Source organism: Calypte anna, chromosome Z (assembly GCF_003957555.1).
Source record: "Calypte anna isolate BGI_N300 chromosome Z, bCalAnn1_v1.p, whole genome shotgun sequence".
In the NCBI taxonomy this organism is placed as follows: Eukaryota; Metazoa; Chordata; class Aves; order Apodiformes; family Trochilidae; genus Calypte; species Calypte anna.
The window spans coordinates 24,275,042-24,289,010 of NC_044274.1; the positions used below are offsets into that span (position 1 = coordinate 24,275,042).

Here is a 13,969-nt window from a genome sequence, read left to right on the forward strand (position 1 = left end):
TATTATGCATTAATTGTACATGCCATATTAAAATTATGAGGAAGATCCTATCATGAAGATTCAAAGAGAGATGAAAGTTCAGCTCTTTTAATTCATTATACTAAAAATTGCTGTTTCTGGTTTTGCTCAGTATTTTTATGACTGTGATTAATAGCAACACGTACTTTTGTGAGGCCTTAATCACCAGTCACCTTATAAAATATTGCTTAATTTTACAGTTAGAATCTTCTGTGCGTTGTTGATCTGAAATAGATCCCAGTGCTTGTGCAAAGCACACAAGACACCCAATTTTGTCCCAGGTGTCCTAAAACAAGAAAAAATGAGTGTGTCAAAAGTAATGGCTCCTCAATTTGAAGCTGATGGATAATAAAGACACTTGCGAAGAATCACGTTATGGAACTTGATACTCACTTCAAGAGATCGACACGCTGAACAGAGACCGGCAGCTGGGCCGGGGACAGCCAGGAGGCGGGAAGCGGAGGCAGGCAGGGCAAGGGAGGACAGGGCAGGGCCACGAAAGGCAGAGGGCAGGCGGGGCAAGGCGGGGCAGAGCAGGATCGGCAGGGCCCCGGGCACGGCGGGGAGCGCAGGGGCGGGGCGGGCCGTGTGGGGGGCGCAGCCACCCCAAACCCCCGGGGCTCGGCCGGGGGTCACCGCTGTGCTCAGCGCAGCGCTTCGCCGCCGGGGGGGGCCGGGGCACCCTTCCTCCCCCTCTCCGCTGCCGCCCTATCACCCGCCCCCGGTGCGCCGCGCTCCGCGCCCTCCCCTTCCTCCCCCCGCAGCCCCCTCACCCGGCACGGGACCCTTTAAGAGGGCAGCGGCTGGAGGGCTACTTGGCCTGGGGACGGGGCAGCTTCTGCGAGGGTTCTAGAACTGGGTCGACCAGGAAAGAAAAAAAAAAAAAAAGGGGTGGGAGGGGGGGGGAGAGTTAGGAAAAGGAAAAAAGGGATTTTAAAACAAAAACCACAGAAAACAAACAACAAAAAAGAAAGGTGTGGAAGCAGCAGCAGCAGCAGTAGAAAAAAGTAGGGACAAAACAAAAAAAACAGGGAAAAAAAAAAAAAAAAGAAACCTGTCCCGTCTTCAAATAGTACCAAGTGTGGGAGCGAGCAAGGATGGTGCATCCCGGCTGGCTCTGCCTGTTGCAGGGCTCCCTCCTCCTGCTGGCCAGAGCGCGGCAGAGCCGCGGCCCCGCCGTCTCCTGCCCGCTCCGTGGAAAGGTAAGCGCCGGGCCGGCGGCCACTGACCGACGCCGGGGCACCAGCAGCGCCGCGGCTCCCGAGGCACGGCAAAGGGGGAGGTGGTGTGTGGTAGCAATGCCACAGTCTCTCCTTCGGGGGCGGTCTCTCGTTCGGGGGCGGTGGCGAGACCGTAGCAGCGCGGGGCCACCTCCGCCGTGGCTGAGCCTGGTGTGCGGCTGGGGCGGGAGTGGGGGGAGGGGCAACGTGTCTTGTCGGGCTGTACGCCAGGTGGGACGACCACAGCGGAGTGCTGAAACAGGGATGTGACGGAGGAGGACCCCGGATGTGAGCCCCAGCAGGATCCTTTGGTTGGGTCTAGTGGAGCTGCTTACTGGCCGCATCCCTCGCTGAGGGTAAGGGCTTGCCTCGACGGTGAACGCGGAGCGTGGTGGAGCAGGTTCGGATCTGCAAATGGCCGTGTCCCTGCAGTGGAAGTACAGTTCTAAGTTGTTTTTGGCTTTACTTATACTCTAACCTCATCAGCCTGAATCTGGTAACCAGGAGCAGCACGTGCTGACCTGGCTCCAGTGGGTGGTAAGCACCGCTGAGGGTCCCTGATGTAAATTAGGGATTCTGTTCTGGCTTGTGGAGCAGGGTGTCACTCCCATGAAAAATCAGACGCTGAGAAAAAAAAGTTGTTCTTGCTGAACGTCCTAAGATAAATGTACAAAAACTCATGTAGAAAAAAATCGTCCTGAAGTTAGTTATGTGTTAATACTTCTTAGATACTTCTAAGAGATACTTCTAAGAGAACATTTGTACTGTCTTGTTGACATCTGCTTGGACCTGGAAGCAGTCTGACTGAAAGGTGCTGTGCACCCGATCCTCTTCTGGGCCATGCATCCTCCCATTTGTGTGGATCTCCTGCCTTAAGCAGGGTCACCTCCTCCAGCACAGCTGTTAAGGGAATTGTGCAGCCCTGAGAAGTGCAGATGGGGAGGTGCCAAAGCTGCAGTGGGCTCACTGCAGGGTAGGTGTGCAAGGGTAGGTGTGAGAAAGCTTTGCAGCTGTGAAAATCTGTTGCGAATGAGTACTTAGATAAAAGTGTGAGTTATAAGGGTTTGATAGGGGGGGTTGCTTTATTGCCTGCTATATAGAGGAAAGGAAGAGTGGGAAAATAGGGTTAGAATAAATTTAGAATAATTTACACAGGGAATAGAGGTGCAAAAAGAAGAAGTCACTCGAGTGATGAGGTTCATACTAGAGTCCCTTGCTTTTTAAACTCTTCTCATGAGTCTAGGTGTGGCTGGATCCAAACTTCGCCCCAGTCTTGGTTAATAGTTTATGTCTAAGAGATTATGAGTTTATAGCTAAGCAATTATATATGCATACACAATTCTAAATATCACTTATCTAAGATTTCAAAGTTTTGTCATGCTTATTCCCAATTCATCTACCATCTGTCTGGATGTCCATTGTTGGTTTTCTCCAGAGTTCAAACCCTGCGTTTCCTGACGCAGACTCTCAGGCTCTAGATTTTGTAAAAAATAAATAATTTGAGTGGTACATCAGCAGGGTCAGGTGCCTGGGGTTGACCTGAACAAAATCTCTGGGAAATTATATTCTTGCAGACTATTTAACTGCCTTGCACACAAGGGTCTGGTCCACTGGTAATATTTGGGTCTGGGGTCATATTCTTCTCTAGATTCCTTCACAGTCTTCAATCAGGCCATTATCTTGTCTAGTTGCAGCTGCTGTTGTAACCTTGAAGCCTTCCGTCTTATTCACGCTGGTCTGGCAGCACTGTTTTGATTAAATAGTTACACATTCAGTAAATCTAATCGGAAATTTACAGGTCCTGGCCTAAGGCTTCAGCAAATCTAGCTACTCATGCTGAGTAAGTAAAGCTAAGCAAACAGCATACTAAGTCTCACAATATTATAACTCTAAGTGGTTCATTCTATTTAAAATTTCCTTATTGAAGCTATGCAACCTCTTAACCTGAGAGAAGGTAAGCACCTCTGAATAGTGAGAGATGTTAACTTCCTCTACCGAAGAGGAGAGTTGCTGGGTGTGCAGTTCAGTTGCCACTCAGGGAGAACTTGAATCGGGTTCATACAATGATCCATCTATGGTAAAAGATTTTAGTGCTGCGAGGAGCAGCCTTGAGATTGGCCCCAGCTCAGGGAGGTATCAAGTAGCCATGCAGCCACTCTCACTGCCTAGCAGGGCGAGCTCAAAGAAGACTCACTTAGGCTGTCCTATTGATGGCATGAAGTGGTTGGCTCACAGTCAAACAACATACCGTGGGAGAGCTATGCATGAGGCTCCTTGTACCCACAACTTATTAGTGTTCCCTCTGTCGCTGTGCTCCTTTGTGAGTTTTCTGGAGGAGTTCTTGGCCCAACTGCAGCTCAAGCCTTCACCACCCTGGAGCCTTTGCCAAGCTGCTGAGGTTTTGGTTAAACATAAACCTATATCTAGCCCCTGGTCTAGGGCCCTCTCTGCCTCCAGCTGTGCATGCCACCCCTCTGCCGCTGTGGAGGCTGCAGCATCTCCTACTAGGACTTAGGGCACTGGCGATCACTGAGGGAGTGTGCCTGAGCTTGGCTTAGACAGAGCTTTAACTCTACCTTGGAGGAAGGTGCATTACCAATTTGATTGTGCCTGGATCCAGTTTGTCAGCTGGATTTATAGATGACCAGCCATGACGCTACCACAAAGCTAGGTCGAGACTCTGGAGTGGGTGTCCCCTTTCCCTGGGAGGGCATGAAGTGCAAAAGCTGTGGAATGGCGTAAATCTACTGCAAGGAGCTGGTGAGAGCAACAAGAAGGAAGGGGACAGCCCCAGAGAGCCTGAGCAGCAGGAGCTGTACTTCTGGAAATGGGTAATTCACTCATCTGGTGTGACACACAGGGACTTTCCTCAGGAGCCATTGGCTGGACTTCTGCTGGTTAACAGCAAAACTGGAGGTGAAATGTGTTAATGATACTTCATTATCTGCTGATTACTCTGTCATTAAAATGTGAGACCACTTGTAATTCCGGTATTGATGGGCTGTTTCCTGGGATCATCAGAACAGCAGTGGTAGCTACACTGTCTAGGCCTGGCAGGATTTGCCTTGCTCACAAAAGTGTATCCTCAAAAATATTTATTTCTACCATTGCCCTGGGAAAAAAATGTTCTTCCTTGTCCCTGTACCATCAGTGAAGGTGTTTTTATTTGTTTTTATCTTAATTCTTTCTTTATGGGAATTCTTTTCTCACCTCTCTAGATCACAGAGTATACTTATGTTCTTTTTCTCAGATTGCCTAAAGCAACCCAAAATAAATATGTGCATAAGTGCCTGAAAGACAAGTTGCAATTTTAAGACATGAACACTCAATACTTCAGAGGGTTTTCTCATAATCACTCCAAATTATAATTAAAGCCGCAACCAACCAATAATGTGCCCCATCATTCTTCTTTAACAGCTTCCAGAACAGTTAATGTAGAATAAAGTATACTAGAATCCTTTGGGTTATATTCCAATTCCCAGACTGGTAGTGCTTTCTTTTTGCTCAGTGTTGGAGTGTATTGGTAAATTCAACTGTAGAATCTAGGGATTAACAACAGAATCGTGGTTATAGCTGGTTAGTATTTTATGGTGTGTTGTTCCTGCTGGGGGCAATTAATTTAGATGGCTGCCTTTCCACATAATATGTGCTTCAGCAGAGCAAGTTAACCATCTGCTCTCAACCCTTAGCTTTTTAATTAGAAATTTGATTTTTATTTTTCATTTTTGGCAAACAGAGACTGAATATGTTCTTTTTAAATAGTTGTAGCTAGTACAACGTTTATCTTGAGTTAGTTATGCTTACAATCTTAAGATGAATTTGAGCGCGTCAGTAATGCAGGTGGGTAAAAACTCACCTGCCTAGCATTTCTGCATCCATTACTTTAGAAGCATGAAGCACTTTATGCAGTGAATAAAGGCATGGTCTTTGCCTCAGTTAGGTATAAATGAACATAACAATATAGATAAGAGGAGAGATAAAAGGGAGGGAGAAAGCCATATAGGCAAATTTATAAGGCTGCTTCTTGTGTTAAATATTGCACAACATGTGTACTTCGCTTCTGTAGCAAGCAAGCAAGCAAAAAAAAACCAAAACAAACCCCCAAAAAAAGAAACCAAAAAGATGTGCATTGAGAAACCGTGCAATCCTGGGATGAGGATGTGAGTGCAGAACCAAGTGGTTTATTTGAGAGTTAAGGGGTCCTGAAAGACACTGAAGACACCTACTGACAGAGGGCACCTACTGGCATAGCTAGTTACACACTTTGTGTTGGAAAATGTTTTGTCTGCATCGATGAGACTGGCGGAAGATGGAAGGAAGCAGAAATGAGGTAGAAGGAAGCAGAGCAGATGTAGTTTGACCGTATCTGAAGTTCCCATCCAGTTCTTCAGTCTTTGGACAGCAGTTTTCCTTCTCCTCTCAGCCTGTGTCCCTCGCATCTTCACAACTTTACCTCTTGAATGGTTATGGTTTTTAAACTCGCGTGCTTTCTTCTAGATGTTCAAAGTGCTGCCACTAGATGAATGTTTTGTTCTTCCTGGTTTGTTTGTTTGTTCATTTTTTGTTTGTTTGGTTTATATTTCTGCATTATTTTATGCATGTTTGCCATAATTTTACTGCTAACGGGCAGTTTGTCATTTGCCCAATCTGAGCTAATTTTTCAGATTACACTTTCTCTGATCCTTTTGGCACCATTCTTCCATCATTGCTGCCTGACCTAAAGTAATGTGTGGTGTCTGACAAATGCAGTAGTATTTTTGTATTTGGAGACACCTGTCTATGGTGGACCTCTAAAATGAACAGAATATGAGTCCTGGTGTTTCTTTAAATCTTAAATGAAAACTATTGGAAAGGTGAGGGAAATATCTCTCAGTCAGAGCCTGTGTTCTGCTGAAGGAGACAGAAGGAAGGCAGGAGGTCGTGGGAGTTTCCGTGGCCAGCCAGCTAGGTAATTAGAGGGCAGATAATAAGGCTGCTGGGAGCCTGCTACTGCTGCTGCCCAACTTTCAGCTGGAGGGTCTTTGGTGAGGCCAATCAGCTGTTAAGGGCTGTGAAGGGCGCGGCCCCCACACCGGAGAGAAGGTATTTAAGAGGTTTCCGGGAGCGCCAGCGACCCGGAGCACGGCGAACAGGAGCAGGCAAACAGGAAAGTGAAGCAGCAGTTAGCGAGGCAGTTCGCGTAGGCAGAGCGAGCAGGATGGTCTCCAAAAAAGCAAAAACTGTTGCTGTCAAGAAGAAGGATGTGTCCATACAGACAGAATCCCTTAAGAGGAACAAAAAAATGGATGTAGCTGTTCAAGTCTCTGGATGTGCCGAATGTTTAAGCCTCGTCTTAGCACCCGCGGACAGTGAAAATAAGCCCTGTGTAAGATGCGAGCAGGTCAATGACTTGCTGAGCATGGTGGCAGAGCTTAAGGAGGAGGTGGAGAGACTGAGAAGTATTAGGGATAGCGAAAGGGAAATTGACTGGTGGAGTCACACCCTTTCGACTGCATTAGAAATGCAACAGGATATGGTAAAGCCCTGCCCCTCCTATCAGGCAGCTGATGCGGACCAGGTGGATAGGGGAGAATGGAAACAGATCCCCCACCGGAAAGGCAAAAGAATTCTCCCCCAACCCCCACCATCCCCCCAGGTGCCCATAGAGAACAGATATGAGGCCCTAGACCCAGAGGATCAAGAGGAGGACGAACAAGAGGACGATCTGTCCAGAAGGTCTCCTGTTCGCCCCCTGTCTAGCAGCCAGATTAAAACTTCACCCACAAAGAAAAGAAGAAGGGTAGTCGTAGTTGGTGACTCCCTTCTGAGGGGAACTGAGGGACCTATATGTCGACCAGACCCATCCCACAGAGAGGTATGCTGCCTTCCTGGCGCCCGGGTGAGGGACATTACTAAGAGACTCCCTTAACTAATTCGACCCTCAGATTATTACCCACTGCTGGTAGTCCAGGCTGGCAGTGACGATATCAATGGAAGAAATACTAGGGCAATTAAAAAGGACTTCAAGGCCCTGGGTCGATTAGTTGGTGGATCAGGAGTACAGGTGGTGTTCACCTCAGTCCCTGCATTAGAGCAGATGAATGAGGAGAGGAGCAGGAAAACATATCTCATCAATAGGTGGCTAAGGGACTGGTGCCACCGGAAGAACTTTGGGTTTTTTGACTATGGGATGAATTTCAGCATATCAGCTGGACTGCAACTATCTAACAGGGGAAAAAGGACTCTAGCCCACAAGCTGGCGGGTCTAATAAGGAGGGCTTTAAACTAGGTTCGAAGGGGGAAGGGGTTGAAACAAGGTCCTCCGGAAAGGAGCCCAAGGGTGGACAGCGCAAGTTAAGGGACAAATCAGCAGCCCAGCTGAAATGCATGTACACCAATGCACGCAGCATGGGCAACAAACAGGAAGAGCTGGAAGCCACCGTGCAGCAGGAAAGATATGATGTAGTCGCTATCACGGAAACGTGGTGGGATGACTCCCATGACTGGAGTGCTGCAATGGGTGGCTACAGGCTCTTCAGAAAGGACAGACAGGGTAGAAGAGGTGGAGGGGTAGCCCTGTATGTTAGAGAGTCTCTTGACTCCACAGAAATTGAAGTAGGTGATAATAAGGTGGAGTGCCTGTGGGTAAGAATCAGGGGGAAGGCCAACAAGACTGATACTGTGGTGGGAGTCTGTTACAGACCACCCAACCAGGAGGATGAGGGTGATGAACTCTTCTACAAGCAGCTGGCACATGTTTCAAAATCGTCGTCCCTTATTCTCGTGGGTGACTTTAACCTGCCGGACATCTGCTGGGAATTCCACACAGCAGAGAGGAGGCAGTCTAGGAGATTCCTAGAGTGTATTGAGGATAATTTCCTGATGCAGCTGGTAAATGAGCCTACCAGGGATGGAGCCCCACTTGATCTACTCTTTACAAACAGAGAGGGGCTGGTGAGGGATGTGGTGGTCGGAGGGCGTCTGGGACTTAGTGATCACGAAATAATAGAGTTCTCAATAATCAGGGACACAAGGAGGGTTGTCAATAAAACCTCTACATTAGACTTCCGGAGGGCAGATTTTGGCCTTTTCAGAAGACTAGTCCGGAGCATATCCTGGGAAACAGCCCTTGAAAACAAAGGGGTCAAGGAGGGATGGACATTCTTCAAAGAGCAAGTTTTGAAAGCTCAGGAGCAGGCTATCCCGGTGTGCCGAAAGGCGAGCCGGCGGGGAAGACGACCACTCTGGCTCAACAGAGAGACTTTGAAGGAAATTAGGATAAAGAAGAGGGCCTACCGGTTATGGAAAAAAGGGTTATCTACTCAAGAGGAATTCAGGAATACAGTTAAGTTATGTAGGAAAAAAATTAGAGACACAAAGGCACAACTTGAACTAAATCTCGCCACCTCTGTGAAGGATAACAAGAAGTCCTTCTACAGATACATCAGTGGCAAAAGGAGGGGCAAGGAAAACATTCATTCTTTAATGGACATGGACGGGAATGTAATTGTCAAAGATGAAGAAAAGGCTGAGGTATTTAACACTTTCTTTGCCTCAGTTTTTAACAGTAAAACGGGCTATCCTGATGACAGCTGGCTTCTGGAGCCTATAGGAGACAAGAATCTAAACACTCTCCCTGCAATCCAGAAGGAAACTGTCAGTGATCTACTGGGCTGCTTGGATCCCCACAAGTCTATGGGACCAGATGAACTCCATCCAAAGGTGATGAGAGAGTTGGTAGAAGAGCTCGCCAAGCCTCTCTCTATCATCTACCAGAAGTCCTGGCTCACTGGGGACATCCCAGATGACTGGAAGTTGGCGAATGTCACGCCAATCCACAAGAAGGGCCGGAAGGAAGACCCGGGAAACTACAGGCCTGTCAGCCTGACCTCAGTGCCTGGCAGGGTTATGGAGCAGATCATCCTGGGGGCAATCACACAGCACCTGCAGGATGGACAGGGGATCAGACCCAGCCAGCATGGGTTTAGGAAGGGCAGGTCCTGTCTGACCAACCTGATCTCCTTTTATGATCAGGTGACCCGCCTGGTGGATGAGGGGAAGGCTGTGGATGTGGTCTATCTGGACTTCAGCAAGGCCTTCGACACCGTCTCCCACAGCATCCTCCTGAGAAAGCTGGCTGCCCACAGCTTGGACAAGCGTACTCTGCACTGGGTTAGGAACTGGCTGGAGGGCCGGGCCCAGAGAGTGGTGCTGAATGGGGCTGCTTCCAGTTGGCGGCCGGTCACCAGCGGTGTCCCCCAGGGATCAGTACTGGGCCCAGTCCTGTTCAATATCTTCATTGATGACTTGGATGAGGGGATTGAGTCCATCATCAGCAAGTTTGCCGATGACACCAAGCTGGGGAGAAGTGTTGATCAGCTGGAAGGCAGGAGGGCTCTGCAGAGGGACCTGGACAGACTGGAGAGATGGGCTGACTCCAATGGGATGAGCTTCAACAAGGCCAAGTGCCGGGTCCTCCACTTTGGCCACAACAACCCTATGCAGCGCTACAAGCTGGGGACAGAGTGGTTGGAGAGCAGCCAGGCAGAAAGGGACCTGGGAGTCTGGATTGACAGGAAGCTGAACATGAGCCAGCAGTGTGCCCAGGTGGCCAGGAAGGCCAATGGCATCCTGGCATGTATCAGAAACAGCGTCACCAGCAGGTCCAAGGAGGTGATTCTGCCCCTATACTCAGCCCTGGTAAGGCCACACCTTGAGTACTGTGTTCAGTTTTGGGCCCCTCAGTTCAAGAAGGATATTGAGGTCCTTGAACAGGTCCAAAGGAGGGCAACCAAGCTGGTGAAGGGACTCGAACACAGATCCTATGAGGAGAGGCTGAGGGAGCTGGGGCTGTTCAGCCTGAGGAAGAGGAGGCTCAGGGGAGACCTCATTGCTCTCTACAACTACCTGAAAGGAGGATGGAGCCAGGCAGGGGTTGGTCTCTTTTCCCAGGCAACTCTCAAAAAGACAAGAGGGCATGGTCTTAAATTGTGCCGGGGGAAGTTCAGATTGGCTATTAGAAAGAATTTTTTCACGGAAAGGGTGATCAGACATTGGAACGGGCTGCCTGGGGAGGTGGTGGACTCTTCGTCCCTGGAGACATTTAAGAAGCGACTCGATATGGCACTCAGTGCCATGGTCTAGTGACTGTGGCGGTAGCTGATCAAGGGTTGGACTCGATGATCTCTGAGGTCCCTTCCAACCCAGCCTATTCTATGATTCTATGTTTGGATATGGCACTAGCATATTCTGATTTCAGATACCTAACTTTACTCCCCCTGTCTTTAAGGTCTTTTTTTTTAAACACTCTGTTCCTGAGGAAAAACCCTTTATGTGCACCGTGATTTTCCAGGATTCCTGAGATGCCTGATGCTGTTGTCCACCAGCCTTGGAGAAGTGCTCTCTGGCCTTAGGTGCCCCCAACAGATCTCATTGTGGATAATGGAGTTTGTCCCTATGCAGCCCTTGTTGGGAAGGAAGGCTTTCCTAGTCTGGCAGGGATTGGATCCTGTAGGTGCCAGTGAGTCATCTGTGTGACAGTGTCAGCTTGAGCAGCTGACATAAATTGGAGAGTGGAGACAGAAATAGTCATCTTGATCTGCAAACCTGGCTTTTTGTTGTTATGCTGCTGAAAATGAAATGCCTGGAGCTATACAATACAGCTCTCTTAAGTCTCCAGACTTGGTCTGTAATTCATGTGGGTTTTAAAGCACCCCTTTATGATGTAACAGCTGTGTAGAAGGATCCTACTGCAAAGGAAAATTGGGCTGTAGCACCTTTATGTACTGCATGCTGTCAGGGAAGTGTAGTGTGAGAGAGGTGCTGTCAGTGAGTGCATACTGCTCTGCATGAGGCACAGGAGTGTATACTGTATGAGGCTCAGGAGCCTCAGCACCACTCCTGTGCCATGTCAGTCACCTAGAATGTTGTTTAATGGCTCCCCTTTTACTATCTTGGGGAGAGATTACACCCTTGCTTTTCTCTCTCCGTAACTGCAGTGAGACGTGTGAGGTCCAGGAGATTCACAGGGACTTGAGACTGCCAGGAGATGCAGCAGGGGAAGCACAGACCTCAGTCCCATCCCTTCTCACATGAATCATTACTGGGCTGTTGGCAGGGGTCTGGCATGGAGGCAGAACAGTACTGGGATTGCTTTCTTCACCTGCTAGAGGAAAAGGAGATGGCAAAGGAATGTGAGGCACTACGATGTCCTTATCAGCTGTAATGCCACCTTTTGGAATGGAAGTGAGCTTTGTGAGCTTCCGTTGTAGCATCACCTGATGATGATATCCAATTGCTGTTGCCTGGAGACTGGCTCTACAGGGTCTGGGAAGCTTTCCCATCAATGGTGGGAAGCAGGCCTGTTCTCCTCCTATGTTTGTTCCAAACAGTTCTAAAAAGGGATGTCTTGGGGTGGCTTGCCAATTCATGACTGCTTCTGTTGGCATGGAAGTGCTGGCAAGAATGCCCAGCTGCTCTACTTTGTAAGGTCTCAGTGTGTAGGACTGCATGAGAAGTTTTGCTTGGTCTTCTCCTGCTTCCAGTCTGTGCTGAAGTCTATTTAAAGGAAGACTGTATTTACTCTGTGCCTGATGGCCTGTGTGATTTCCTCAGTGGTACCAGTAATAGCTGACAGTATCTGCTTTAAGTATCTGATTGTGAAAATTGGAGGGACTTGCTGAGTAAAAAAAAAAAAAAGTTACAATGGCAAGCACCTTTCTAATTGGGCTGTGTGCAGAAGTCTGGAGCAGTGCTGATGATGCATATTAAAGCATGGTACCATACTTCTAGACGTGAGCCTTCTGGTTCGATTTATTCAGGGAATGAACTGAAGTTTTAAGATGGCTGGTGACCACTTTTTCCTTACAATTCCTAGCAGCTGTGGCTGTTCATGGACCATGTACATGATCAGACTTGTCTGAGGTGCCTCTGCTGTCTTTTTGTTTGCTTGTAAATAGAAAGCAGCAATTCTGCTCATTCTTCCTTGCTGGCTGATGACTACTTCCAGTTAATTTTTACTACAGTGGTGTGTCCTTACATTTTTCTCATTTTTTTCATGGCATTGTCCTAATGACAGGAGGCCCAGTCTCATTTCCCCTCATTTTACTTTGTGTATTCATTTACCTAAGTTCTTCCTCGTTCTGGGTCAGATTAATTCTCAACTGTTGTCCTGTGTTTGTTTATCTCTTAGTGCTGCATCATGTTTGTTCTACCTTTCTACTGTGGTCTTCAGGAGAGTTTTTATGGTCTGTAATACAGGAGTGCATTCCAGATCTGTCCTATGGGATCTGGAATTGTAGCATGGTGTAAGGTCTAAGCCTAGGGTATCCTTAAGACTTTCAGTATGTTTCTGAGGAGCTCTTTGGAGTATACTTGGTTTGTCAGTCTGTGCTTGTAAGCTGACCTGGTGGTAGCATTTTGCTGAAGTGTTGTCTGAACTGTGGCCTGTTGTTTGATGTCAATAGCTGCTGGAGAAAGTTGTTTCTGATTAGCCATTGCAGATTAACCTTTGTGACCTTTGTAACCTTTGTGTGGGTCTTTTGTATCAGAAATTTATAGGCAGTGTGTTTCCAATAAATTCCTTCAAGCATCCTGTTCTGTATTTGACAGTCAAGCTTCTTAGATCAGCACAAATGCACACTTAGCTTCAGACTTGAGGTTAGAGTTAGCAGTTGGCTAAAGGCTGACCAGATGTTTGAGTGCATCTGGAAGCCTGTCCTCTTACTTAGGCATGCAAAGGCTGACTCTTCCTGTCTGTGCAGACACAAATAGTTTGTGTCTGTCGCTTCAGTAAGGACCAGTGCATCAGTAGGGATGCATCAGTGTAGGAGATCATGCCTACTGCTTCTATAAAATGACTTGGCAGGATCCAGTCAGGATCCATGTTGCCCCATCTGCTTTCATGTCCCGTGGGATTGCTTAGGGGCTTGATCACAGCCCCGTCCTCTGGTAGTCCTGGACAAACTATGTAGTTTGTAGTTTTGCAGCAGAACAAAGCCTGATTCTGACTTTCTGATGGCCGTGTTTTTTGAGAAATTTTAAATCTAAAGAAAGATTTCACTTTCTCTGTGTTTAAAAGGACATGCACTGGCACTGCAGGCTGAGTTTGGCCTGTAGAATTTCTCCCCTTATATTTCAAGGGATTGTATGTGCTTCTCTGTGCTTTAAGAAAGAGAAGAACTGGACTGCGAGGGGTCTTGATGGTGTGTCTGCCTGCTATGACCTACATCAATGTAGAACTGTATTTCTGGTTGCTCCAACGAGTCTGGCTGTCAGCTGTGTTTTGTGTTACTTGCTTGTTTGGTGTCTTGCTCAAAGCAGAAACTCCTCTCCAGATGCTGTGGCACCCTCTGACTGAGCCTCCCAGCAGTTTCTTTGATGAAAAGTGTCATGCTGTGCTGGAGTAAGGAGACATCAAGCTGAAGGTGATTACTGTTACTTCTCTCCTTAAGCATAGTGATGCCAGCTTTCGCCTCAATAAAAGGTGGAAGCTGGATAAGTGTCTTGAGCTCTGCTGCAGGTTTTGGCAGATGCCCAGGTGGCTTTAATGTTGAGAAGACTCAGGGCTTGCTTTCAGGAAGAAAAAGCCAGAGACAATCTTCTTGTGTTTTTAATTAGTGAAATGAATTTTGACCTCAGGACCTGAGAAAAAGATGGTCAAAAAGAACTGTCTGTGAGCAAAGCTGCTTTAGGAAAAGAATATGCTGGCAAACTGCTGAGCCAGCTGGCCTGTTAGCTTGGAACCATGTTTT

General features: G+C 47.7%; 1 protein-coding gene across 2 annotated transcripts in view; it reads left to right on the forward strand.

The window, feature by feature from the left end:
* Positions 1 to 1,053: 1,053 nt before the first annotated feature.
* TRABD2A (TraB domain containing 2A) overlaps positions 1,054 to 13,969 on the forward strand; it is a 91,314-nt gene continuing 78,398 nt past the window's right edge. For both annotated transcript variants that reach the window (XM_030467369.1, XM_030467370.1), the window contains exon 1: positions 1,054 to 1,220. In XM_030467369.1, coding sequence (XP_030323229.1) covers positions 1,116 to 1,220 — 105 coding nt within the window. In that variant the 5' untranslated portion in view covers positions 1,054 to 1,115. The remainder of the gene's footprint in view (positions 1,221 to 13,969) is intronic.